General features: G+C 41.2%; 1 protein-coding gene across 3 annotated transcripts in view; it reads right to left on the bottom strand.

Moving 5' to 3' along the window:
• Positions 1 to 633: 633 nt before the first annotated feature.
• Positions 634 to 27,152, bottom strand: part of tmem132e (transmembrane protein 132E) — a 544,945-nt gene continuing 518,426 nt past the window's right edge. For 2 of the 3 annotated variants that reach the window (XM_050034264.1, XM_050034273.1), the window contains exons 8-9: positions 13,861 to 14,055; positions 634 to 5,120 (exon numbers count right to left, since the gene is read on the bottom strand). In XM_050034264.1, the coding sequence (XP_049890221.1) occupies positions 4,050 to 5,120; positions 13,861 to 14,055 (1,266 nt within the window). In that variant the 3' untranslated portion in view covers positions 634 to 4,049. The remainder of the gene's footprint in view (positions 5,121 to 13,860; positions 14,056 to 27,152) is intronic. The other variant, XM_050034256.1, reaches the window with a different exon arrangement.

Here is a 27,152-nt window from a genome sequence, read left to right as displayed (position 1 = left end):
ATTGCAGATTGCAACCAGCTGAAATGCCTCCTGGTTAGAATTATTTTAGGGTGTGTTCACACCTGCCCTGTTTCATTCGGTTCAATCACACATTTTGTTTGCTCCCTAAGTGGGGTTCGCTTCGGCAGGTGTGAACACAGCAGTTAAATAGACTGTACATCCCCCCAAATCCCCCCAAACTCTGGTCATCAATCTGTGTTGCCAGGGCATTATGCAACCCAAAAGGCATGACCTCATAGGAATACAACTCATCTGGTGTACGTGGAAGCGGGAAAAAAAAATCAGGCTTTGTCAATGCGTTCACCTTTCTGAGATTGGTACAAAACCTGGGGGTGTCACAGAACGAATACATAATGGTTCTTATTTTCAGGTGATTATACACTACAGAAAATATACTTACCATACTTACAAGATACTGTTTCTGCCAATAAATCCCCCTAAACACTGGACCTTTAAATATCTAGGGAGTTGAAATAAAGTAGTCATCATAAAAAACAGTTGAAATCTTTTCCTAAAATGTATAAAAATCATAATCATCAAATGCCACACTCTGTTCAAGGCCAGTGTTCCTTCATATGTAAAGCTCCTGAAGAAAATCCTTGCTGACACATAGTAGACATCATCAGCACTGTTGGGTGCAGTAAAAATCACACAGTGTCATTAGTGTATTGCATTTTCTTTAGTACTTTACATATAACGGGAAAATACAAGGGTTTATTTTCAAGAGAATACAGGAAATTGAACAGTGCTCTGTACATTAAGATATTATCGTGAGTGTTGTGGTTACTTGGCACAGCCGACTGAGCCGTGCACATCGTGCACAGTTTTCCATGGGGGGTGCTGGGCTGGGGGAGGGGGTACAATTCAAGATATTCAATTATATGTTGTAAAAAGACTAAGTTTCTATTAGCAGCTTGAAGAAGATACAAAATGAGCAATATGTGCACTGTCACCGAAGCAGCATTACAAAAAAAAGAGTTAAAATTCACAGAGGAAAGGGTGAAAAATAAAATGTTTCTGAGACGCATCATGTAATAGGCAACATATTTACATACAATGTGAGTAAATCAATGAAAAAGAAAAAATTAAACCCTACGGAAACGGTGTGTACAGCTGCTATTAGATACTTAATCTGTTATATTAGTGTCACCAGATTGGGCTGACCACATTAACACTGAACAGCCAGGTTTAGTTTATAATCCTACATTCATCCTGAGAATCCATCATTTAAGGTTAAAACTGATACACTTCACGCTGGCTGCTGCTGCATCTCTTAATTTCATGGCAAATCATGTTGATGCTGTGGCTGAAGGACGGGCTTGGACTGTCAAAAAAGAACGTCTCATCTTCTCTTTAGATGTTAACACAGATTGAATATTATTAAACACTAGAATCAGGTCATTATTCATTTCAACCACATGGAACATAGAGAGGGCATGCAGTAAACCAAATCCTTAAAGTCCCAATCCAGGATCAAATGTGGGTCTATATACATGTAGAATATTGAAAGGTATGGTTTACTGATGGAAAATAATCTCATGGCAACTTTAAGAGAAAATTAAAGCCTGTTTTGCTCCAGTATTTACAACGTTGCAGTAACCATTTCCATCTTCAGATCACATTGAACACTTGTCACATATGGCCAGTCGATGAATAAGGAGCTCAGGAAACATATCTTTAACGTAAATATAAAACCTGTCTCTAATTCAATGTTTTTGTCCCATTTACAGCTGTTTTTTGTGGAACAACGCTGCCTTAATGTGAACAATTCTGGATTGGGTCTTTAAAAAGGCTGTGGGGACTGAAAAAGCAGGTAAGATGGCAATAAAATGTTTTAAGTGACGAACAGAGCTCACGCTCATTATCACCACAGAGGGAGCAAGTAACATTAGTTTTCTCACAGGATCACCAAAACCAGTCAGTTAACATAAAAGAAAAAAAAAATCCAAGCCCTTAGATGCAGTAGAGAATTAAAGGAAAAGTGACACGGAAACAAATTTTTATCACATGGTTGCTTCATTAGTCCTGAAAATAACTTGTTTTATGTGAGATCAGAGCTTGAATAACATCAGCCTTCAAAAGTAATCTCCAATCATCCACTCTACTACTAAAAGCATACGCTACGCTAACAGGGCAACGGCAATTAAAAATACTATTAGCTCTGCTGTCATCATGCTCTCAGTTACGATGTGTCTGGCTGCCTCGCAATGTTTTGGTTGAAGTCTCACTTGAGATATTTTATGCGCTTTCTAAACACGGCAGATCTTCCCCCCTTTCTGCTTTAGTGTGATTTAAAACCCATGTCAGGAAACCTTTAAAAGCTCAACAGCAATTAACACATTGCTGCACAACAAAACCTGCGAAAGACATCCAGTGGCTGTGCTGTTCTCAATCACTTTGATTTGTCAGTGAAGCCAGTCAGCATCCTGAGACACTTTCACACAGCTCATCTGCCAGTGGCAACACAACTGATTTCTTTGCTACTAGTCTCTTGCCTCGTCCTTTCAGTTCAGACAAAGCAAATGTGTGACCTCTACAAATGAGTTCACTGGAATAGATCGAACAGAATAGGGACTACAGACGTTGTAGAGTGTGTTTTAAAAACAGCATGACAACATGGGATGGCCATGATTTAAATGATAGCGCAAAAATCAATAACTTATTCTTCTTTTCTGGGTGGATGACATTTCCCAAAGAGTTTCGAGGATCTTGCGTTCAGTGACAATGTTTCCAACTAGCACATTTTTTTTATCTTGCCCAAAGGCTAGATGCCAACCAAACTCGAGGAGGCGAAATAAATTATCAAAGGATTAGATCTGTTACAATTCTGATGCATAGCAAATCCCCATGTTCAACAGTCAACGTGATACCACTTTGTTAAAAAGCTACAGTTCTGTCGTGACATTACCGAGGGGAACCGTCTACTCACCACGAGACTATAAAATTTTCAAGACTTCAACTGGCTCCCCCGCTCCTCTACCTCTGAGTACGTAACTTGTTGAACGTTCGTGCGGGTGGCGACGCTGGATCAATACGGTATATACATATTCTAGAGAGGAATGTCTGCATGTATGTAGGCCTGACATGGCATGCGTGTGATGCATGATAACATATTTACTTTGTGTAGGAATGATTATATAATTACAATACAAACATTTACAAATTTGGAAAAAGTTGCTGATTGTGCCTCGAGATCCCCTTCCATGCAAAGAACGTTCGAGATCCTCACAATACACAAGCTCTTTTCTAATTTTACCTCATGCTCGAGATCAGTCGTAGCGTTTTACGTTGTACTACACCGTCTCTAGCCGTAGTGAGAAAACAGGGTGTCCGCGCTGATATAAGAAGTGAACTGTGACCATTTTTTTATAAGGCATTGGATTTGTTCAGGACCAAGAGGACTAGTAGTAGGGCACTGCTTTCGACTACCTATGAAATGTAGAAAAATGTAAGGAATGAACATGAGTACAAATCATGAGTGTGCTGCACCAAGAACAACAATGAAGAAAGTTTCGCCATTAAAAGAACGCTTTTCCTACTTTGGCAAAAAACAAAATGACTTTTTTAACATAGCTTTCATGAGAGTCTTTGACAGTTTTTTGTTCATCAAAGGCATCTTTGTTTGGAGTAGGTACAGTACTGCAGAGTCCCACTGAGCCAGCAAAAACACAGCCAATACTGAACCTCTTCTACATTCCTGTCCGTGTCAGGCGTTCTTTAGAATCTGAAAATAAGAGAGCTGGAGCAGCTCTCACGTTTGGCCATGGCTCGGCTTCCCCATGAAACATGTTTCCTGTAGCCAAGATTTACAGATTTCTCTAGTGATTGAGATCCTCTGTTCAAGTCTTTGGCTTCCTCGCATTCTCTCCTGTGTGAGCGTGTATGAGATTACAGCACTGTGCAAACTAAATGGAACACACCCTAACCAAAACGACAGTTGGCCTTTTAGTCTGTGAAAAATTATATTTCACTTAGGTGAAAAAGAGAAAAATAGAAAGGAACGTTTCTTTAGAAAGCTGAGAGCTGTGCTTCACACCGCACCTCTTATCTCAGGCTATTTCTTTTATTCTGCGCATGTAATCGTGCAGTTCCTCTGGGTCTTGAAAGCCCATATCCTGGCACACCCACTGAATGTCCTCTTCATCTGCTATGGGGATGGAGTTATAGGGCAGCTCTTCTGTGGGAAGGGTGGTGAAGGTGGTAAACTTGACTCTCTTGCGCTTGGAGGTGGGTGAACTGGCCTCCTCGCCGTTCTCCTTCGTGGAGCCCCCGGAGCTGCCATCGCCCCGCCCGTGTACCTGGCTTTGAACGCTAGTCTGGGAACTGCCACTGCTGTGATGGTCCCCATGGCAGCAAGTCTGTACGCCCTCCAAAGGGTTACTGGGACTTTCTACCTGCTGTGGTGACAGATCACACTGGGCCCTCAGTGGCTGGCCGTTTCCCAGGAACACCCAGTGGTGGGAATGGTCCATGTTGGCCTGACCCTCGGGTGGGATCCGCTTGTGGCGGTATTTAAGCACGAAGACAATGCAGTTGATGAGAAAGACTAAAATGGCCAGACAGAATACACCCAGAAGAGCGTACATGCCAATCTCAAGGTCGGTCATGTTACGGGGTGAGTGCACAAATTCATCTTCCTCCTCTTCGTCACTCTCAGTTGGTCGCTCCTGGTTGCTAATGGTGGGGAAATTGGTGTAATCAATGGGAACACTGGCAGGCTGCTCATTAGATGTCTCATAAATTCTTCCACTGATGTTCGGATCAATGATTGGACGCCTGGTGACGGGCACCAGCTCTATTTCGCCCTCGGTTGTTGCCTCTTCCTCAGAATCTTCCTCTGGGCCAAAGCGGACCTTGACATAAACTGCAGCAGATGCGATGACGCTTTTGCGTTTGGTTTTCTGGCAGGCCTCACAGATGGTCATCTCTAAACGCACCATCTCACCAGATCCCTCCCCTTCTGCCACCACCACAGGCCAGCGTTGCTGAGGCTCCTGGGATATCAACACAACTCTGTCATCCAGTGTGGAGGCGTTGAGGTTGTAGTCTTTGGGATCAAAGTAAGTCAGAGTGGCGGCTGTGTTGTCACTGAAAAGCATCCACACAGACAAACTGGCCTCCTGTCAGACAGAGAGAGAAAAATACAGTTTAGCTTGGCTGTTTTTTAACACTTTAAAAAACTTTTGTTAACTTTAAAAAGAAGAAAAAAGGTTACATCATGACAAAAATGCAATTACTTCCCTGATGCAGGTATTTGAATATTTGTTGATATCACAACAGAAAATCACATGTAGCCCTTTTCCGTAAGTACACATGTGCTGGCTTGGCCTGACCTGGGGCATCAGCCCAGTGCTGCAGAGATTTGCATCTCCATACAACAGGGTGACCCACTTGAAGGTGGACCACCAAACACTTTCAGTATAGTACCTTTGTAACTAAACATAACCCTTCAGACATGGTACCTAGACCCTAGGTCCGTTTAGCGTTTCCACTACAAACAGTACTCTTAAATGTGGGCGGGGTTGTTGTCACTCACTGCTCTGTCCAGCACTCACTGTATTTCCTCATCACTGGTGACATCGATGGAAGTCTGCACCTTGTTTATCATCCAAGAATGGGGTCACATGCGGATATTTTCAGAACAAAATAGAACAGGCTGCAGCGAGAGTCTCTCTCCATGGGATATTTAAAAATAGTGGGTTTGTGCATTTAGTCCTTCTCAGGCAAACTCAGGGGCTTAGTGTTGCTGTAGCCCACAGCAATGACACTCTGTGGCACCTTTTGTGAGGATTAGAATATACACAGTTCACATAATCCGATCGAAATCAATACATTTTTAAACACCTAAAGCTCCACTCACTATTAAAAGTCTGTGTCATCAAAGAGAGACAATAAAAACTAAAGTAATGGTCAAAGTTGTCATATTAAATTTTAAGATGTGCTGATGGATTACTCATACACTGAGTAACATTACAAGTAAACGTTCCACCTTAAAAGTCACCGGCAGTCAGCCCAGTGACTTGAGTCTTTTTCTCAGACTCCAGCTGCTGTGAGAGGCAGCAAAACATCCTTTCATTTCATATTTAAAGTCTACTAACAAAACTCTCCATGATATGAACAGTGGTTACATGAGCCTCAAAACCAGCCACAACTCAGCCCTGAGCAGAGTGACTGAGTGAAACACTACAGTCTGTCGATCAGTCAATAGAGCGTCGTCACTCTGACTCAGACTACAGTGGACTATAACCACTGTTGCTACAGTGGCAAGTTTACATACATTGGTCAACTATTTATTGCCTTCTTATCTTTACTAGTTCACAGTTAGCAGCTATAGACTGCGAAAGAAAAAAATAATTAAATTCACTGTGCCAATCAAAGTCTAACTTATAAGGTTGAAAGTTATCTTGCATGTTACTCAATGCATGGGTTGACGTTGTGATTCAATGAACGCACCTTAAATGTCAATATGACAACTTTGATTATTCCATTTGTTTTTATTGGCTCTCCTTTATGGCAAACACTTATGTGATGTTTCAATCTTCAAGAGCATAAAAAAGTATTTGAGTTTCAACCAGTTTGGGCAAACTGCGAATATTTTATTTCCTCATTTGGAGATAAAGTGGCAGGACATCCTTCCTGTGCGCTCGTGCAGCACTACACTTCTGCTTGGCTCTTAACACCAGCCTGCTCTTTTTTTTGATCAGTGAGGTGTAGAAGTTCCTTTGCATTGTCTGTGACGATGAAATACAGTGAAAGCTGAATGGAATAGCGAGGCATCTGTTACCATCTGGTAACAACCCGGCCACATAATGAGAGTACTGTCTGTGTTGGGCACATGGCACAGGTCTATAGTTTAGGTACACGTCTATATGGGTTTTGCACGGCACTAAGGGTACTATATGCGCTTGTGCTTGTGAACCAATGGAACATTTTTCTGTCCACCCCACTGGTGCTACTGTGTTTTTTAAATTTTCTCTTCAATCAATCAATCAATCAATCAATCAATCAATCAATCAATCAATCAAACTTTATTTATATAGCACATTTTCATACAGTAAATTGTAACACAAAGTGCTTCGCAGAATAAAAAGACAAATGCCCCAGAACCAAAAACAACAAACCCACATGGGGGCCTGCGTCATAGTGACACAGACCCCCGTGCACCCTGCACCGGAGCGCATCCCGAAACGACGCAGCCCAACCACACCCACACCCGGTACCATCATGCCCTGATGGAGACACATGATACCAGGCGTAGATGTAGTCAGGCCAAAATACATCCAGACACAGTCCAGAGACCGAGACGCACCCCAACGCGAGGTGCAAGGACCTGACAGAACTGAGGAAAAATTTTCTCTTGGCACTGCACAAATGCACACCAGATACCCATCTCCTGCCTGCATGGTCTTCTCACTCCATCAGCAAGCAGGGCTTGTATTTCCAATGCAGACCAAGCTCTCTTCTCTCTGCATTTGTTGAAATGCAGTGGAAACTGATGAAGTACGTGCTGTGTCAGGCAATAAGAGCAGAGGCTATTTTAACATGTCACTAAATTGTCACTGAATGTTGACACTAAATAATGATGACAAAGCCTGTTTGACATCACCGTAACGCACTTTAAGGCAGTCGGATGCACTTTGGCCCGACTACGGAGATGGTTCATCTCGGGTACGACTCAGCACAACTCTAATCTGGAAATGGAAACTCAAATTAACGTGGTATGGTTTGACTCAGCATGGCCAAAAGTGCCAAAATGTCCAATGGTTGCCGCTGCCCAGCCGGCTAATTCTTCACAACTTTGGCATGAATAAAATGAGCAGGGAAAACAATCTTCTCCAGAGAAGGCACTTGGCAAAATTTGTTTCCTAACCGCTAGCTTTACAGTTTTACAAGTTACTGAAAAAGAAAAAGAACTAAATATCTGCCAAAACTTAACAGCAGACAGCGGAGGTCCAAGCAAAATGATCAGCACCGTTGTTAGTGTGTGGCTCAACATGGATGAGGACCTAAATACAGGAATTTGTGACTGATTATTAGGCTGAGAAAAGAATAATCACTGATGCTGGAGACTTTGTGATTGTCACAGCAGAAAAGCTGTATTTACTACAGGTCTTAACAAATTGATAGGTAGCTATGAATATTCTTAAAAAAGCAAAGCAATGAAAAATTGTCTTTGACCTCTCTGACCAACTTTTGCAATCAAAGTGGGCTGATTACTTCATTCACACTGTTAAAATGATGATGGGTAATGATTTTGCAGAGCCCAAACTGCTCCATTAGCTTTGAAAGTATTAAAAAAAAATCAATTTAATGTGTGGGTAAAAATGTGTGTTCCCAAAAAGCAGATGTAGAAAATAATTTGTCCTAAATTATAAACGAGTTCATTGTGTCCTCAAACATAACTGTACTGAGTTTCAGAGGTCTGACAGAAATAGTGCAGCACAGGTTTTTTTGTTAGACTTAAAGGGTTTATGATAGTTTTTAGCTCATCGATGTGAGAGACAAGTGATGGGCTGTAAACCTATAAATGGTGTAAGAAATATACAATTCTTCACCCAAACAGAGAAGTTAAATAGAGCTGCTTGATAATTTCTGCAACAACATATTGTGTTGATATCAGAGTTTAAAAAAAAAGAGTCACAGAGCTGTGACTCTGCCTTGTGTTTATACCTCTCCAAAGAATATTTCAATGGTTCAGATCCCATTCTTTCATGGCATTGACCGTGATTTGAATATCTGTTCCCAACTGAGCCTTTGAAGTTCTGGACTTGCTCCAATCCCTAAATCTCCAGAGCGTTTGTGAACATCCGCAGTACCCTGTGCTCAGTACAAGCCTTGACACGCACACAGACGGCCTGCCTCTGATGTGCACACCAGCAAACCACTTTCAAGCACGGAGGAGGAAGGGGTGGCAGGAAAGACTGCGTTGTCCTGAAGGCTACAACACGGCTCCGCTCTGCAGCGCAGACAGATAAGGCACATACAACAGCAGCGTGTGCTTCGAATGATGAGCTCCTGTCCCGTGTCTTCGTGTTTGTTGCGTGTGATCTTCTTATTTTGTATTTTCTATCGCTCTTTACTCCCCTATGGAGAAACTGGACAAAAATGAAATCCTGCACGGTGGTTACCTGACAACATTCATCTGCTGCCGAGCACACCGCAACACTGGTGTCCATGTAATCAAGGCTGCTTTTGACAGTCCCCTTTGTTCACAGCTTGCTTAAACATCAGCAACCAACCATTAGGGGAGCTGACAAAGAGGGAACATTTTCTTTCCAAAACAGATTCAGACATTTTTAAGCAAAGGCCAGATACACACCAAGTCTTTTCAGGACAAAAATCCCTTCGGTCCAGTTTGGGAGAAGACTACTATGTTGTGACAATATCCAACCGAGAGCCAAACCTCTATCATCTCAGCATGACAGAATGAAGACAGCCTTTGATATGGATGATTTAAATAATACATTGAATATGAAATATCTGTTTTTATGAGCTGACTCGGCTCGGAAAGGGCTGATATGGGGGGGGGGGGAAACAGCAATGAGTGGGTGTTTAGACACTGACAAAAACAATTGGCACATGTTTTCAGGAAAGTTGTGCCCATTTACTGCTAAAAAATAAGCTTTTTTTTTTTTTTTTAATCAAAAGAGGCGACTGGGGAATCAAAAATTTGACGAGACCCAGAAGGACTTCTGTACTATGTCGATATTATTTTATGCATCTGGCTCACTAAACCATCGGCACACAATTTCCACAATTAATGTAGCCTGTGTATTTCCATAAAGTAATGTGTATTAGGGTGAATTTTGCCATTTTTTGATTGTCCTATTTTCTCTGATTAGTGCTTTATGGCATCAGGCATCAATAAATATGTATGTAAATTGAACTTAAACGGCTTGGATTATAAAATATCCATAAGCAGGAAAACACGCCCCTGGAATTATAACTCTGGAACGTTTATGTAATAATACCATCCAGATTGATGAATACCGTATTAAGTAGCTCATTTAAGCAGTGACAATGAGTGCGTAATGGCAACAGAAATGGTCCATGTTGAACCGTCAAGCACTGAAACCTTTCAGTTCTGAAAGGCTTGAACTTTGTCAAGTGGAAAAGAGAATAATGCAAAGAGACCTTGATTGTCCAACTCTTCCCATCCATAGTTTATGTGTTTCATTCATTTCTAGAGTAATAGAGGACATTTAGAAAGTTTTCCTGTGAAACAGAATCAAATGGCTTGAAATAGCTCCAGTACCTCCTCTGAGAGCTTCGCCGGCAGAGGAATTGGCTGCCTTTTATGGCCCGGCCTTGGAGAGCACTTAGGACAATACATTACAATAATTAAATTTCAAGGTGGCCAAGAAGCGGAAAGCAAGAAAAATTGGAATTTAATGCTCGCTTCTCTCTCGCTGATGCTTGATGTGGTTGTCGTTGCATTTTTAGCAACGTGCAGGCCAATGAAAGGGCAAAAGCAGGCAAAGAACTCAGACACACACCCACAAACACACACATCTCCCTAGGTGAAGCAGGGCTGCCAATTAATTCCTTGCAGAGAGTTGCAGAGATCCTTACTCCCGTGTGAAGAGACAGTGGCAAAGGAAAAGCACAGTTTCTGCCTTTTTTTCATCCAGACGTCTCCTCACTTCTCACTTGAGCAATAAAATCAATTTTAGGGAAATGCATTTGGACATATCAGAAGTATTTTCGCCAGGCTTGGCTAATATGAAGGTTGTAATAAAACAGCACCCAAGGATACTTATTAGTTCACTGCAGCTGCCTTTATCTGGTGTCCTTGCTAACAATGCTGGCTGGAGCTTAAAAGATTTAGCTCGCAAATAATTTTATTACTTAGAAGTGAAACTAGTGCCTGCTTGTTGATATAGAGCCACTGAGGGGATTTGCAAATAAACTTCATTTTTCCACTCTGGAGACGGAAATAGGGAAACACAGTGGGTACATAAGGCATTAGAAGTGTTTCCTCTGCATTTCCTAATTGGTTCACTGCCATATTTAAATGCATATAGAGGTCAATGGTATTATGTTTGGACCTGAAGTGGGGCTGTCTATTCATTCCTCTCAAATGACTTAATATTTTGTCCATATACCAATACAAATCAATATGGATGAATCTGTAACAATGCAGCACGCTGTGATTCAACAGCAATTTGACTTAGATGCAATCAAAATATTGATCCAGGGTCCAGTGCAGTATGTACTGTATACTGACATAACAATAGTAAACCTTAACTAACCTTTTAGACTTGTCGCTAATTTGGATGAATTTTTCATTAAAATAGGACAGACTAGGCTCCAGTGTCACTGTCATCATCCAAATTCAGTAGCACTAGCTCTCATTATTTACCTCAGGTGGACTGCAGGTAACTTCACCATCAGTGCACATGCAGCATAAATATGAAGCCAAGGTTATGTTGCCACCTGCATATTTTTATGATACTGTTGTGTGTTTTGCAGCCTAAAATGCTTTTTTTGAGGGTGGGAATTGGAGGGGAATTGATTTAAAGTCAGTATGTAATTTGGGAACATACATCTGGTTAGCTAAAGTACACACACATGCCTGCTTTTTGTCACTTTGGAGGACATTGTGTTGACATACGTTAAAGGGACAGTTCATTCAAAATCAAAATTACGTATTTTTCCTCTTACCTGTAGTGCTATTTATCAATCTAGCTTGTTATGGTGAGTGTTAATGAAATTGGCTGGAGAGATGTCTGCTTCTCCTAAATATCATGGTACTAGCCAGTATTCTGCTTATGATGGTGGTAGCCCAAAAAGTACATTTATAAAACTCAACAGCAATGTCTTTTCAAGAAATCATGACCTCGTTACTGAAGATAATCCACAGACCTTGTTGTGAGCAGTTTCATGTAGGAACTATTTTCTTCTTACCGAACTACAGCCGCCAACCGTATCACCATGCAGAAGTAAATATGCATCTCCTGTTAGCTCACCTAGCACCACTGAGCTAACTGACATTACAGCTCAGCTGAGGAGGACGTCATTATTGTTTACATCTTGTGCTATCATCAGCACGAGCCTCTCGTCCATGAGTAGACGGACACTTCCTTCTGCATGGTGATATGGTTGGCCAGTGTAGGTCAGTAAAAAGAAAAACGTTCCTCCATGAAGCTGCTCACAACAAAGTCTGTGGATTATCTTCAGTAACTGGATCATGATTTCTGAAAAGAGACATTGCTTTTAGTTGACTTACGGAAACTATTAATTATGTTTGGAGCAAAATGCAGAGTGTTACTATAACATTTACAAAAGTATGTTTGTAGTTTGTTTTTATTTCAGAGGGCGACGAGCATAGAAGAAAATTTCACTTTAAGCACCAGTTTGCACAGACTACATTAAAATAAAAGTGTATTTCAGTGGTGAGTGTTAAAGGCACTGTATGTAAGAATGTGGCCAAAACGGTTACTGCACTCAAATTCAAAATACTGCCGCGAGTCGTGTCCACCCCCCCTCCCCTACAGATTTGAGGTTGCTGGACAGTGATACGCTGGACACTGATTTGTTTGCCCACGGGCGGCTGCTGTGGCAGGGCTGCGTCGCCGCGTCCTTGATCTTCGGTTTTCCAGCAGACCGTTCGAGCAAGTCCGGCTTCTCTGCTGCTAACGCTGCTGCCGGGATACAGCTGAGGAGGAGCCGGCTGCTAATGCTATGTACCAGGACACTGCTAATGCTGCTTGCCGTGCTGCTGTAGCTTAGTCGTAACTGTAACTGATGCTGAGACTCTACTGACTGTGTGACTGGTAGACGGCGGTGGGTGGCGCAACAGGCCAAAACACAAATTCAAAACATAAACATGATTTGCAGACTGTAAAAATGTTTTTTAAATGCGAATATTCTGGCTGTACTATTGTTGTCGGTGAGATCAGTATGTTATATGAACATTATTCCTTAGTCTCTGTGACATATTAGGAGGATTTTACGACTATTTGCTTTAGATTTCTTACATATAGCTCCTTTAAACTGTGGAATTCTTTACAGAATGAATTGAAGGGTTGTCTAAAAATATTTCAGTTTAAGTAAATGTTTAAAGACAGAACAATAGGACTATATGGAGTTGTCATGTAGAAGCTGACATTGTGTTTGGCTTCCGATTCTTCTGTTCATTTATTTATTTATGTTTCTTTCAGAAGTTACTGTAAGTATTGATTATTAACTGTAACTGACAGAACATCTATTCTTATGATTATTTGTGTTTTGGGAGAGGGGCAGGTAAAATAAGATTGTTTTCTTCTCCCTGCTCCTTTTTGGTCATGGAATTGTATAAAAAAATTTTGGGATTGTGACTTTGACTGCTGCATGTGGACATGAGCAGAACAAATAAAAGAATAGAGAATAAATAAATAATAATAAAATAAATATGTATTGGCACTTTAACACCACAAGCCAAGTACCATTTAGTAAAAATTTATTAGAAAGAAGGCAGACTCTACGGCCGATAACTCCAACACTCAACGACTCATACCGACACTATTTAGACTGATAAATAGCACTACAAGTGAGAGCAAAGTATGTATTTTCAATTTGGGGTGCACTGTTCCTTACGTCTCTAGAGACTTAACCCTAACTTTAACCATAACCACAATATGCTTAACCCAAACCTTAAGGTAAGTCCCCATAATGGACTTTGAGAACATATGTCCCCACAATGTAACTAACACAAGAATGCACACACACATTAACGGCAAAAATTCAGTTTTGACATGAATTTTACACAGTATTTGGTTGAGATCTGTGGTTGTGTATACATATTGTAATATAAATAAAATAACATTGACTGGATGAATGATGGGTCCTCTGTCTTGTCTGCACTGTGTGATAAGTTACCTGTTTGGGAGCAGTGAGCGTCTGGATGCCGGTTGCCTTGGCCACCATGGTGTGGCTGTTGCCGGGGCTCGGCTGCAGTGATAGGGTCAGGCCCGAGATGGCGTGAACACGCAGCTCCGTGATGGAAACCTTGTCGTCTGTGACCGCAAATGCAGACTCCCCCAATACTGCATCCACTGCCAGCGGAGACTCCACCTGCAGAGGAAAGATGCTCCTTTATTGTTTCTCCCCATGACAGAGGGACATCGTTTAAGTCCAGAATAGACAACAGCTTTATTGTTTTTCTGAAGCTCATAAAGCCCTTGACAAGCCAATTTTGGATTAAAGTGCTTTGCACTGTTGTTTGTTCCAGTGTGTGTTGGATCCATGTGTCAATGCCTCTCTGTCTATCACAGTGAAAAACAAACAAAAAAACTCCACTCAAGATAGAATCCATCAGCAACCAGACAACAATCCGAAGCAGCCACCGCACGCTTTCAAAGTGACGGTTGGCAGAAACACTTGTGCCCATCTAAGTGTCACCACATGAAATACCAAAACCATTTACAGCTGGTCTCGCCTCTTCGGGTAATCCCAGTCTTTTGACAGGCCTCTGCACCCGGTACTTTGAGCACTTTTAAAAGATCATCATTTCACTTTGCAATTGCAACCAGAGGTCATGAGGGACTTGAACAAAAGTAAAGAGCCATTCAGTGAAGCAGTGGCCTTGTCCTCAGAGTCAGACGGAGAAATCTTTTCCACCTTCATCTCAAGCATTTTCCAGCTGGTATCAAATGAAGCATGCTATGCTACAGCAGTGAGGGGTTTGGTGCTCTGACAAGTTTCTCCAATCAGTGTCAACTGAAATCTGAAACAGTGAGCCAACAAAATCACTGATACACAAAAAACATTATCTAGAAACCATGAATTTAATGTGATGTTCACGTTTTGAAAATCTGGATTCAAACAAGACCCATAAAAAGAAAACTGTAAATAAAACGACATGGCTCTTCACCTAAAGCCTTTAATCTCCCTCTTCACACTGAAGCCATGCTGTGACACAAACCCAGCTGCTAAAACTGCTTCTTCCCTTGCGTGACTTTTACATCATTTGTCGTCCAATGTTTTTTTTCTTTTCTTTGGCTCAGATCTAAGTGCCACATAATTTGTCGTGTAATTTGGTGCAATGTCATTTGTCACGTAAAGGCCTGAGCCAAATCATCTGCGAAAACAGATGCATCTGCAGGTGTCTGGTTTTATTAATTTGGTCTCAATACGTTACGATTTCTGTTGTGCTCAAAATCATAAACTCGCCTAATAAAAACACACACATGCATGTGAACACTCTACACACACAGAGTGCAGGGCATGCCAGTCTCTTTTTATGACAGCCCCTGTAGCTTGTGCTCATGATCTACACCGTTTAGTAAGTGAGGTCTAAATGACAGAGAGAACAATTACAGTTTTTGTATAATTTTCTTTATGGCATAAGCTGCATGAAATGTTTGGGATACACAGACCCTGTATTATCCATTAAAAAGACTTTTTTTAATGTGCACAAAACAACAACAAAATGAATATTGAACTTCCTCAACAAAAACTGACATTTCAATCAACTTTTCCAACAAATATTAACAACAGACTGTGGATGTTTCAACCAAGTTGGAATTTACTGTGTCACTACAAATTACTATATTTAAAAGTTTCTCATAAGAAATCATAAGGAATACCACAAATGTATTTCAAACTCTTGTATATTTAAGGTAATTGTAATAATAATACATTTAAAAAATACATTTGATTAAAATAAAGTACTTGGTTGTAAACCCTTTTACTGTTAGTAAACAGTATGATGTTTTTTTGGTGGGCAGGGCATAGCTGGAGGCAAAACAGTTCTCCACAGACATTAGCTAGCACTAGCTAGCAAGTCCTTTTGGCTTGTATTAAACAGTGGAGGAAGATGACGTGAGTGGTGCTTTCAGAAATACTCATTATGAGTGTCAGAGCGCACTCTGGCACAAACTGGACTGTTCATACCGCACTCTCTGCACTCTGGGGAGACGGAGAAGCAGATCGCAGAGCGGAGTGAATGTGTGATTAACTTCACTGCTCGTTAATTGATGTAGAAATATAAACCTCAGTTTTTTCGACCAACAAGGCTCTTATATTAGTGTAGAGCATCAGACTGAATTTACGAACGCACCAAGTCAGGTCAGGTCACTCACTCACCGGGACCGTGAGTGTTACTTGAATAAGTAACAAACGGGACCAGACTGGCAGACCCGTATGCTCTCACTCAGTGGATGGATGATGTGACAGGACATCATCCATCCTTTGTGGTTGATTACTATGCCAATCTTACAAAGGAGGACGACACTTGAACCATACAGTTTGAAAACGAGGCGCGGCTCCAACTAGAAAACAATGTTTTGATGCATTGGATGTGCTGAATGTGCATATTAAGGCAGTACAGGAGGAGGTGCACATTAATAATCCTCCAGGACTGTAACATGCTCATGTTTAACACAAACAATGGGTCATGTGACTGCAGTTGGTTCAGATCCAGGTCGGAACACGTTCTCACCACAAAAGAACCGCACCAGAGTTCGTTTGTAACCAGACTGAGACCACCTCTTCCACCACCACCTCATCTCTCTCGGTCTCTGTCTCTGTCTCTCTGTCTCACTGTGTCATACGGATTACTGTTAATTTATTATGTTGATCTGTTCTGTACGTCATCTATTGCACGTCTGTCCGTCCTGGAAGAGGGATCCCTCCTCAGTTGCTCTTCCTGAGGTTTCTACTGGTTTTTTTTTCCCTGTTAAAGGTTTTTTTGGGGGAGTTTTTCCTTATCCGCTGTGAGGGTCCTACGGACAGAGGGATGTTGTATGCTGTAAAGCCCTGTGAGGCAAATTGTGATTTGTGATATTAGGCATTATAAATAAAATTGATTGATTGATTGATTGACCTCTTCACGAACCGCACTTAGGGGGCAAACGAACCAAACGATTGAACCGAACCAAACAGGGCAGTTGTGGGAACACCCTTAGTCTACAGAGGTTAATAGTTGGAAACAAATAAGTCTGTATCTGTGTAAAACACATAAATCCTACTGAGGTCACACAGAGTACGAATGAAAACTGTTTGTATACCATTGATTTTTCTGCTAAATATTCTAAGCTCAAGACTCACTTACTAGCTTTTCCTGGGTGCTTTATATTAAAAAAATATATATAATCGCCACTTCAGAATTAGATCCTCACCTTCACATTTTATCTCCAGTGTTATGACATTTGCTACAACATGATAGCCCACACTAATTAGATGGCTTGATGACTGTTGCCAACCTTTGTGTTGCATAGATACAAGAATGGCATAATGCTCCTTGCTAATGTCCTCTTAGCCTACAGAGGTTAATGGTTGGAAACAATTAAGCAGTGGTGTCGGCTGTGTGAAAGCCTCTTTGCAGCTGCGTGTGTGTGTGAGTGTGTGTGTGTCTTCCCCCACAGCACCTCGACTTCCCTGCCCTTGATATTTTGCTTTAAATATCTCTGCACACCACACTGTGTGTAGCGCTGTCTATTTGCTGCATTACTATCAGTGTAAAGTGTTATACGGTTACAAAAATATTGCTGAATTTCTTTTTTTTTTTTTTTACAAGGAATACAAAGTCATTCTCCATATCGGTAAATGCTTCAGGGCTAAAACTAGGAAAACAAACTTTAACTGAGCAACAACAGTCTTCAGTCAGGTTCCACTTCCATATGCATATTGTTTGGATGTGATGGATTAATGTGCCAGAAAAGAGTAAAGTTTCACCAGAGAACACACAAATATGTGCACATGCAAGTGTACATACTAAACCCTGAGGCATGATAGTAATCTGATGCATAAATAAACTTTTAAAATTTTATGAGGATCACTCAGTGGCATGACGGATCACTCTTACAGCACTAAAGGAGCTTTTTCTGCTACAACTTTGCATCAGCTTGACTGCGGGACTTTTTGTTTCTAGGAAAATAGTCAGTTGTAGGAGGGGAGTCGATAGAGGTGAAGGCCAGAAGTTGTTTTAGTGTCCAAAAGGTGAAAGATGTGTCCTGAAACAAGACTGAGTCGGTTTCTGTGTAAAAAACACGTTGAAACATAAATCCTACTAAGGTCGCACCGAGTGTGACTCCACCAGTGAAAACTGTTTGCTTACAATTGATTTTCTGTTATTTCACGTTCCTTTCCACTGTGGCTGGTATTTTCAGCGGCCAATTAAAGTGACTAAAAAGAAAACCTAATACTATCAAAATCAATATTTGCAACTATGTACAAATGTCACAACACGATTCAAAAATACACCACATTGTACACATTGATCGTCTAAATAAAAAAACTGTAATCGCAGAAACTAATCTCGTTCTGGGTTATGATCCTTGATGGAAACATATCACACGGTGTAGGCATTTTATTCCTGAGCTGTCATGTATCCAATTTCAGGGATATTTAAGAAAAATCAGTTTGTCACTACAGATCAGGAGCTGCAGTGCAAGTTTAGTATCAGCGCTTGTTCTTCCCCTAGTCTCTGCTATTTTTGTAGCTTCAGCTGGCACACATAGACCCTCAAACGCCACATAAACCTGTTTCATGCATGTTATAGCCGTCTATAGATCTGTAACCCCAAATCTACCTGTGCATAACCTGTAAATTTTTCAACTAAAATATGGCACCATTTGAACAAAATAGCACAATAAGAACATAGAATGATAATAATTAAATAAAAACATACTCTATTTTAAATCAATAAGCAGCCGAGCACACAATTTGGGACATGAGTGGTACCCAGTGATATTTATAGATAAAGTGAGTTGCCACCCACAGTTGCCAAAATACAAAAAGAGGCTTGAATGTGGAGGGGGGGAGCAAACAGAGGCGCTCAGAATGATTCATTCCTTCATTTTATGTGCAAGTATAAAGGCTGTGAATATCATTACGAGATGTTAGATAGCTCCCTGACACTTAATGTTGTAAGTGAGGCTGTCAAGAAAACAGTGACGTTAAAATTGACATATTTGCTTATTTCCTTGACATATTTTGGCCACCCTAGCAGCATGGTAACAAAGTAAATGTTATACAAGATAGAGGAGATGCAAATTCAGAATACAACCCAACCACGATATCCTGTATGCTAAATTCTGAGTCATGATCTCTTGTTTTTCATCCAGTTACTACTGATGCTATCACAATCAATAAGACTCCCTCCACCTACACATGCTGGATGCAACACGTCCCAGAACGTTCTGTGGGGGTTTTCTCCACAGATGATATGAGAAACTTAGGAAATCAGTAACTGTGGAAAAAGAAAATGAAGCAATCTGAGGGAAAACGAAAAACCAAATTGCTGCACTTCATCAGCAAATACACCCTGGAATACATCACAAATATCACAAATTGATAACAGTCTGGGAGAAAATCTTTTCCCCCCAGGTTTTCATTTTTAATGTGACAAAAGCTTGTTTGAAGTGTAATTTCTTTCTGCAAGTGCCAACAGTTCTCTCCCCCAAGTATTATTGTAAGAACAGAAGACTGCATCAGTGCCAATGGAGTAAATGATAAACTGTAGCCCTTGCTGCATCATTATTTTCAGACACAGTATTTGTGATACAGATCTTTCATTTTACAATGACCAATTGGTCTGTGATTCACCACACCATGGATGTTATACTTTGCCTGCTTTATGCTATCTGTTTTACTCAATGTAGAGATTAACAAACATGATCTTCATTGAATTGTTTTAGGATGGACTTCCAAATAAAAAAAACTTAGTCATATTATTGTTTTTAATTTTATTGACTGCATTTATTATTTGTTTGATTTAGTTATACCAACCACATAATGCCGGCACAATGACCAAACACTGCTAATTTTGCCATGCAGCCTTCTTTTCTCTAAGGGGACCAGTTATGCTTTTCATTATTTCCTGTCATATATATAATGTTACAGTAAAAGATTTTCATATTAAACGTGGCCAAAGTTTTCCATAATGAGGTAAACCTATGTAAAAATAATTCTGGTGAGCGAAAGGCTCAGGCCTCAGACCCTTCTGAATACTCTGTCTCCAACGTTTTTTTCTATTTTCTCTACAAGATTACGTCAACTTGTGATGGATTTCTTTTTATGGTCATTTGCTCCAGGCACGCTACTGCAAGTGTTTACATTATGTAGAGTAAACTGCTACATGTAATTACATGTTAAGGCCAGAGAAACATATAATCTTGGTTGCTGACGTTGTTAATTTTTCCCTGTTTTCGGATCATATTCCTGTTGAAATATGTCAGTTCGCATTCAGAGGCTTATATTGGTGATTTTCTAAAGGAGAAAGTGTTGTTTTGCACTGTTACAATCATTACCTAGCTGCAAGTATACTGCTACATGTAGCTACATGCTAACATCAGGGAAACATGTAAACTTGGTTGCTGATTTTGTTAATTTTCCCCCACTCTCGGATCATATTCCTGTTGAAATAAGTCAGTCTGTATTCAGAGGCTTATATTGTTGATTTTCACAGGAGAAAGTGTTGCTTTACACCATTACAGTCATTGCCTGGCTGCAAGTAAACTTGTACATGTAGCCATATGCTAACGTCAGAGAAAAATGGAATCTTCGTTGTTGATGTTGTTAATTTCTCCCAGGCTTCCTGCTGGAACATGCCTGGTTGTGGAAAGATTGGTTTAGAAGCTTGTATTCAAAAAAGTGCAAAAAGTGCTGCTACACTAGTAGCTGTGTCGCCATGTACTACACAGTGTACTACACAGTACATGGCTACATGTAGCTAACATCATGGAAATGGAATTTTGTTTGCTGATGTTGTTAATTTCCCTCCGATTTGGCATCACACTCCTGCTGCAACATGTCTGGTTGTGTTTAGAAGCTTTTATTGGTGATTTTCCATGGTAGAAATGAAGAATTCTACATTACGGTCAATCCCTGCCTGTAATAACGATGCAGAGAAGCTGCGATTCAGAGTGCCTGAAAACCCTGACCAATGAGAGCAGAATGGGCCTCTTCAGGAGAGGGGCTTATGGCCCAGAAACACCAAACCAACATCAAAGAACTCGTGGCGACGAAGGCCATCTGTTGTGTTGACTCATGTAACTTGTCTCTCAGCGAAAAGTTGCACCTGAACACACCACAAACACTACAGCCAATGGCCAATTAGCACATATGTCCACATATGTACCTGTGTGAGAGGAAATAACTCCCCACACCAGCAGGCAGCAGTAGTCTGTGTTCTTCATTCAAAAAAGTAAAGTAGAAGACCAAGAGGATGGATTCAAAGAGCTAGTTAGCCAGTTAGCACATTAACAACACAACGTGATGTTGAAAGAACAAATTATATTTACCATGCAATTGCGAACAACAACATAAACAATTACAATCCATTTCTGCAATGGCTAAAAAAAAAAGCTAACCTAATATAACAAGTTTGTTTTGATATCACGCCCTTTTGACTTTAGACATTTGTTTGCTTTGCTCCCTTCCGTTTCTGTTCTCGTGCGCTGAGCTGAACTGCCAATCAGAGTGATTTCACTAAGCGATGGGCTCTGCAGGCTCCAGCACCAATTCAACATGCTGAATTGGATGAAAAAAGCCAACAAGGGCTGACTAGTGCCAACGGTACAGGACACACCGCAAAAACTAGGGCGACAAATGGCCTGACGCTGATCAAATACCGACCATCGGCTTGGTGTATGTGGGCATTTCAGACAGAGGGTGAATACAGGTGATTCAGCAGAGACACTAGGAGGAATCTCATAGTTTTGACTATTAAACAATGTAAACATGCTCTTGTAGAAACCCAAAATACAATTAGGAACCTGAAAATGAGCACTTTAATTTCTTGAAAACTCATCTGTGCTTTGTTACCTTTTAGTTTTTATATTCATGTCAATGCGCCCCCTGTCTTTCTGTGCTTTTAAGAAAAAAAAGCTCTTTCATGTCACATTCTTCAAGCCAATTTCAACTATTTGAATCTTGTGGCAGGGTTTATTTAAAATCCTAATTGGAGCAGGGACAAAGCTGGTGAAATAAGAAAAAAACATCTTGAACTGAGTCTGTCCCTGTTACTTCGAAAACACTTTCTCCCCCTCTGATGGTGGGAGATAATTAACATATGAAAAGCCAGCACCTTCCGGCTGAAAGTAAACAGAGCTATTTTGACAAAATTTAACAATGTGGGATGAATATTGATTCATAGCTACACCGAGTAATGAATGATGAATGTGTTCCATGTCTGCGTTTCTGTCTGCCAGCGAGGAGAGGTCAGCTGTAGTTGTGTAGCTCCTTCCAGCCCAGCTCCCAGTTGAATTTGTCATCGGTGCTGCAGGTAGGGGAAGTGAAGTGAAGCACGAAAGTAGTTACACTTTACATGTTCCTCAACTAGGAGCTTCTCTATCAGTCACTGCTGAGCGCTCTGCTGTGTGTAGTTGTACGTGGCGTCGCATTGGCAGCCTTCACAGGAAGCTGCGGCACTATTTCACTGATGCTTAAGGCAAACAGAAGATCAATGATGAGTCCGAGCAGCAGATTGACACTGACCAGCACAGTTTCTTCACTAAACATGGGCGAGCACGCACTCATGCTAGTGTATATTACTTGCATCACACTACATTATCTTCTCTCTACTACACTCCACGCTTCTCTTCTCAAACCTTGCATTCAATAAATCATACTTTTGCAGTGCAGTGCAACGGGAACGTCAATAGAAGATATATTCATGCAAGCTGCAGATGTAGTGGGTACCTGATGCTGTTTCCTGTGGCAGAGAAAGGAAAACAAGTTACCTTTCAGGCAACAAAGCATCCTCAAACATCTACAGAAAATTACACAGATCAGTTTAAAGTGAGCAGCAGTTTAAACAGACCTTGAGAAGAGATCATTAACACCTTTTTTTTCCCCGACTAAAGGCTATGCCCTATATCACCATAAGCTGCTAATACAGGGATCTGCAGAAGGCAATTTAAACCTTCACTTATACTTCCATTATGCTTTATTACACTAAAATAAACGAGCTGCTTGAAAGTTAAAGTTGCGAGTACAAAGTACATCTTAATCACAAAGTTGAGCAGCAGTAAGAGTCTGTCGTACTCACTAATTGGGAGACTGGAAGGGCGTCTTATCAAACAGTATGTGACATTATACTGTGTGAAGCCAGCATATTGAAAGCACTCCACATTTTTTGGAAATTCAAACAGTTTTTTCTTGCTGCCACTTGGGACAGCCAAAGTGCGAAGGCGCACAGTGTAGTTTTATCTTTGTTTTTAAGAAATAGACACACAGCTTCATTTGAAATTCTCTTGGAGTGTAAATAAGAAAATAGAAAAAAATAACACAGTTGTAGGATTTTTTTGTTGCACGTAGTAAAGTCAGATGTGTTCCTTGTGTCCCTTTGTAGAAATAGATATCTTCCTAAAATGTGTTGTTCAAATTAAGTCATACAGTAAATTTAGAGCAGCAAATAATATTGTACTATATAAGCAAGTTAATATACTATATCTCATTCACAGGTAAAACATATAAAAAACGTTTACCTTGACAACTTTGCCCCTAGTTGCTGTTTGCTAATATGGACATAAAGCTCAGGTGGGGTGTTTAATTTTGGCATCATTGGGCAAAAATCCCATAATTATGTTGAACATATTGTAATTGAAGTGGACTGAGAGAACACTACGCTGCTGCACCTCCTCTTGGCTCTGTTTTCAGGCTTTGGAATATCTCGGCTGTGAGCCTTTCGTCAATCTCAGGTCATTTCAGAGAAAAGGCGATCCTGTTGGCTGTTGAACAAATGCACATCCTGTCAGTGAAAGCCTGATTTGTTTCCAACAAACAGCAACTTTCACCCGAGAAAGTGGTGTTTGCGTCCTGTAAGATTATCAAGCCAAACCCTGTTCTTTTTTCCTAAACCTAACCACGTTTTTTGTTGCCCAAACCCAACCATGTGCAATTGTTGTTGAAGGAAAAGAAAAACATCAATTTGCGGCGTTGTACCAACGTAGTGCGCTTATTTTAAAAGAGACTATATGTAAATGTTAAATTTCCTGTGAAAAATAAAGTGTATTTTGAAGAAGACAATGCGTGTGACAGGCAGAAGTTGACAGGGTGTCCCAGAATGTCTACTAAAGGCCCGAGGCTGCAGCTTTAGGTTTACGTTGATGTAAGCTAATGCTAACATTAGCTGGAGCCTTGAATCACAGTGTGTCCTCCACCCCACTCCCCGCCGCTACAGACCACCTCAGCAGGCAGCAGCTGTGGGGACAAACCCGCAGTCAGCAGCCACAGCAACCCGTATCTTGCCAGCAGAAAGCTTTCCCACCCTGACTTCCTGCTGGATCAGCAAGCTTTCTGTTGCTGCCATTATCTTACCTGAATCAAAAATCTATCTATAGACTCCAGAATGCACAGAACTCAGCTGCCAGGCTTTTAACGAGAATGAAGAAACGTGATCACATCACTCTTGTTGTAGCCTCTTTACACCGGCTCCCAGTATGATTCAGAACAGATTTTAAGATTTTACTGATCACTTTTAAGGCTCTTCATGGTCTCTCTCCCAGCTATATCTCCAGCCTCTTAGTGCTGTACATGCCAGGACGTACTTTGAGGTCCCTGGGCAGAGGTCTTTTGTCTGTTCCACAGGCTTGGCTGAAAACTAAAGGGTACAGAGTGTTTGCTGTTGGGGCACTGTGGCTCTAGAACAGTCTGCCAGAGGAAATCTCGTCGGCTGAGTCAGAGATCTCTTTGAAGTCCCTTCTTAAAACATACTTTTATCTGAGAGCCTTTCCTGATTTTACTTGAGTTTTAAGTCTATTTCGACTGTCTTTTATTTCCTCAGTTTTTATACACTAAAATGTTTTCATCATTCATCCATCCACATTCATCCGCTTATCTGAAGACAGTACACGAGGGCAGCAGGCCAAGCAAGCACCTCAGACGTCCCTCTCCCCAGAAACGCTTTCCAGCTCCTCCTGGGGGACCCCAAGGCATTCCCAGGCCAGATGAGATATCTAATTCCTCAAGCGTGTTCTGGGTCTGCCCCAGACCTCTGACCCCTTTCGACGCAAAGGAGCAGCGGCTCTACTCCGAGCTCCCTCTAGATGTCCGAGGTCCTTATTCTATCTCTAAGGCTGAGCCCAGCCACCCCACGGAGAAAACTTATTCCAGCCACTTGTATCTGTGATCTCATTCTTTCGGTCACTACCCAGAGCTCCTGACCATAGGTGAGGGTTGGGACATAGATGGACCAGTAAATAGAAAGCTTCTTGTTCACGAGTGAAGGGAAGCTTTCGATGTTTTTATCAGTTATTTTAAAATGTGTTATTTTCATGTCTTGTCTGTTTTAATTATTGACATGTAAAGCACTTAGTAACTCTGTTTTGAAAAGCGCTTTATGAATAAAGATTACTATTATTATTACTATTATTATCATTTTACTACACAGGTTAGCTGGTGCTGCTGCTGGCCACCAGCCCGCTGTGACACCCAGTGATGGGGTGTTTACGCTGGCTGAAATCAAGCTGCCACAGCTGCCGACCAAAGCTCCGGAGCTACTGCCCGCTCTCATCCCCAGGAAGCAGTCTATAGTGGTGGGAAGTGACATGGAGGAAATACAGGATGGCTAGTTACCTAATTGTTGTCTAATATGTGGCTTGATAAACAGAGAAAAAGAAAGCAGGGCAAGGAGGGGCTGAGTTTATGCACGCAACTCGACAGTGCAATAAGATTAAATATATCAATGTATAGGAAACACTGGGTTACTGCATAAAGTGTGTGCATATGTCCGTGGTCGTCTGGTGGGAGGGGCTTAGAACAGAAAGGGGTGAGCTGCAGGGGGAGGCTGTATTTTCAGTTTCTGTCACTTTTTGTTTTTGCCTTTTCCAGGTTTCTGCCTACCCCAGTTTTAATATTCAGCCCACATGACACATGTAACAGGTAGTATCAGTTAACCATGTTAGACAGTAACCTGTGTACAACATCAAGACAGCAAACTCCCAACAAAATACAATTTGCTATTCAGAAGAACAGCTTTATCAAATTGAACCTTGATCCACTTTTTGTGGACCTGAGTGACAGATCAGTTTAGTCTGGTTACGCTCTGACTTGTACAAGCTCGAGCCTTCATCTTGTAGAAATGACGGCCATTTTTCATTAAACCCTCCATCAGTGTAATCAACACTGACGAGCTCTGAGACGTATCCTGCCTGTTTCTGCTTGTTTGCACAAAACACAAAGTGCTTCTCTTCCAAGAGGATGAAGTTCTGATGAAATACAAATGTAATACCTCTCGAAACGCAGCGGGGAAAAAAAACGAAGAAGAAAACATGACCCTCGCTTTCAACTTTTATTGTCCTGTAAACTTTCAGGCAATTACACAGCTTCCCACGTCGCAAAGTAAGTGGGTGCAACAGCTGCAAAATAAACCTCTGCACCCCCCTCTGCAGGGCAAGGGTTCCCTCGACAGCTACAGAGCCGCGCAACCGAACAGTCTGCCCAGAGTCCCTGATAGTCGCTCCAATAAAACTATTACTTTCTTGGGGGACATATTCAACTTTATTAGGCAGATCAAAGTATGGAGAGACAGGAAGAGGGGGAATGACACGAGACAAATGTCCTGGGTCTTAAGACATTGCTCTTGTGTATGTGACATCTGGGAATAGAGGCAGTAATGTGGGAGTTTGTTTTGACATTTTATTGCATTTATTATCTTCACACCTTCATAGATTATATAACTCTCTATATTTTTAAAAAGATGTGATAATATTTGAAGAGTCTTGCTGTTTTATATAATTTAGATGGGCTTAAATTGTGGGTGGAACTTGTTGTACTTGAATATTCACTCTACAAACCTCCAGCTTGTGTTTTTTTATGGTAATGGTAAATGGTCTGCACTTGTATAGCGCTTCTAGTCTTTCGAGCACTCAAAGCGCTTTTACACTACATGTTACAAAGATGCTGAGAAAGTGATTCATGCCTTTATTCCAAGCCGACTCAACTACTGTAATGCACTTTTTACTGGCCTCCTAAAAAACACCACTGAGAGACTTCAGCTCATTCAAAACTCTGCAGCTCAGCTTTTAATCAGAACCAAGAGGAGAGAGCACATCAGGCCAGTCTTAAGCCCCACACACTGGTGGCCAAGGCTACCATACATGGTGCCACCTGCTACAGTGTAACCATTCACATGCACTCATACACTGATGGAACAGCCACTGGGAGAAATGTTGGGTTCAGTATCTCGCCAAAGGATACTTCAACACATGTACTGGAGGAGCCAG

This window comes from Epinephelus moara, chromosome 3, assembly GCF_006386435.1.
Source record: "Epinephelus moara isolate mb chromosome 3, YSFRI_EMoa_1.0, whole genome shotgun sequence".
Taxonomy (NCBI): domain Eukaryota; kingdom Metazoa; phylum Chordata; class Actinopteri; order Perciformes; family Serranidae; genus Epinephelus; species Epinephelus moara.
The sequence above is the reverse complement of the archived record's forward strand: the minus strand, read 5'-3'. Positions and strand labels throughout refer to the sequence as shown.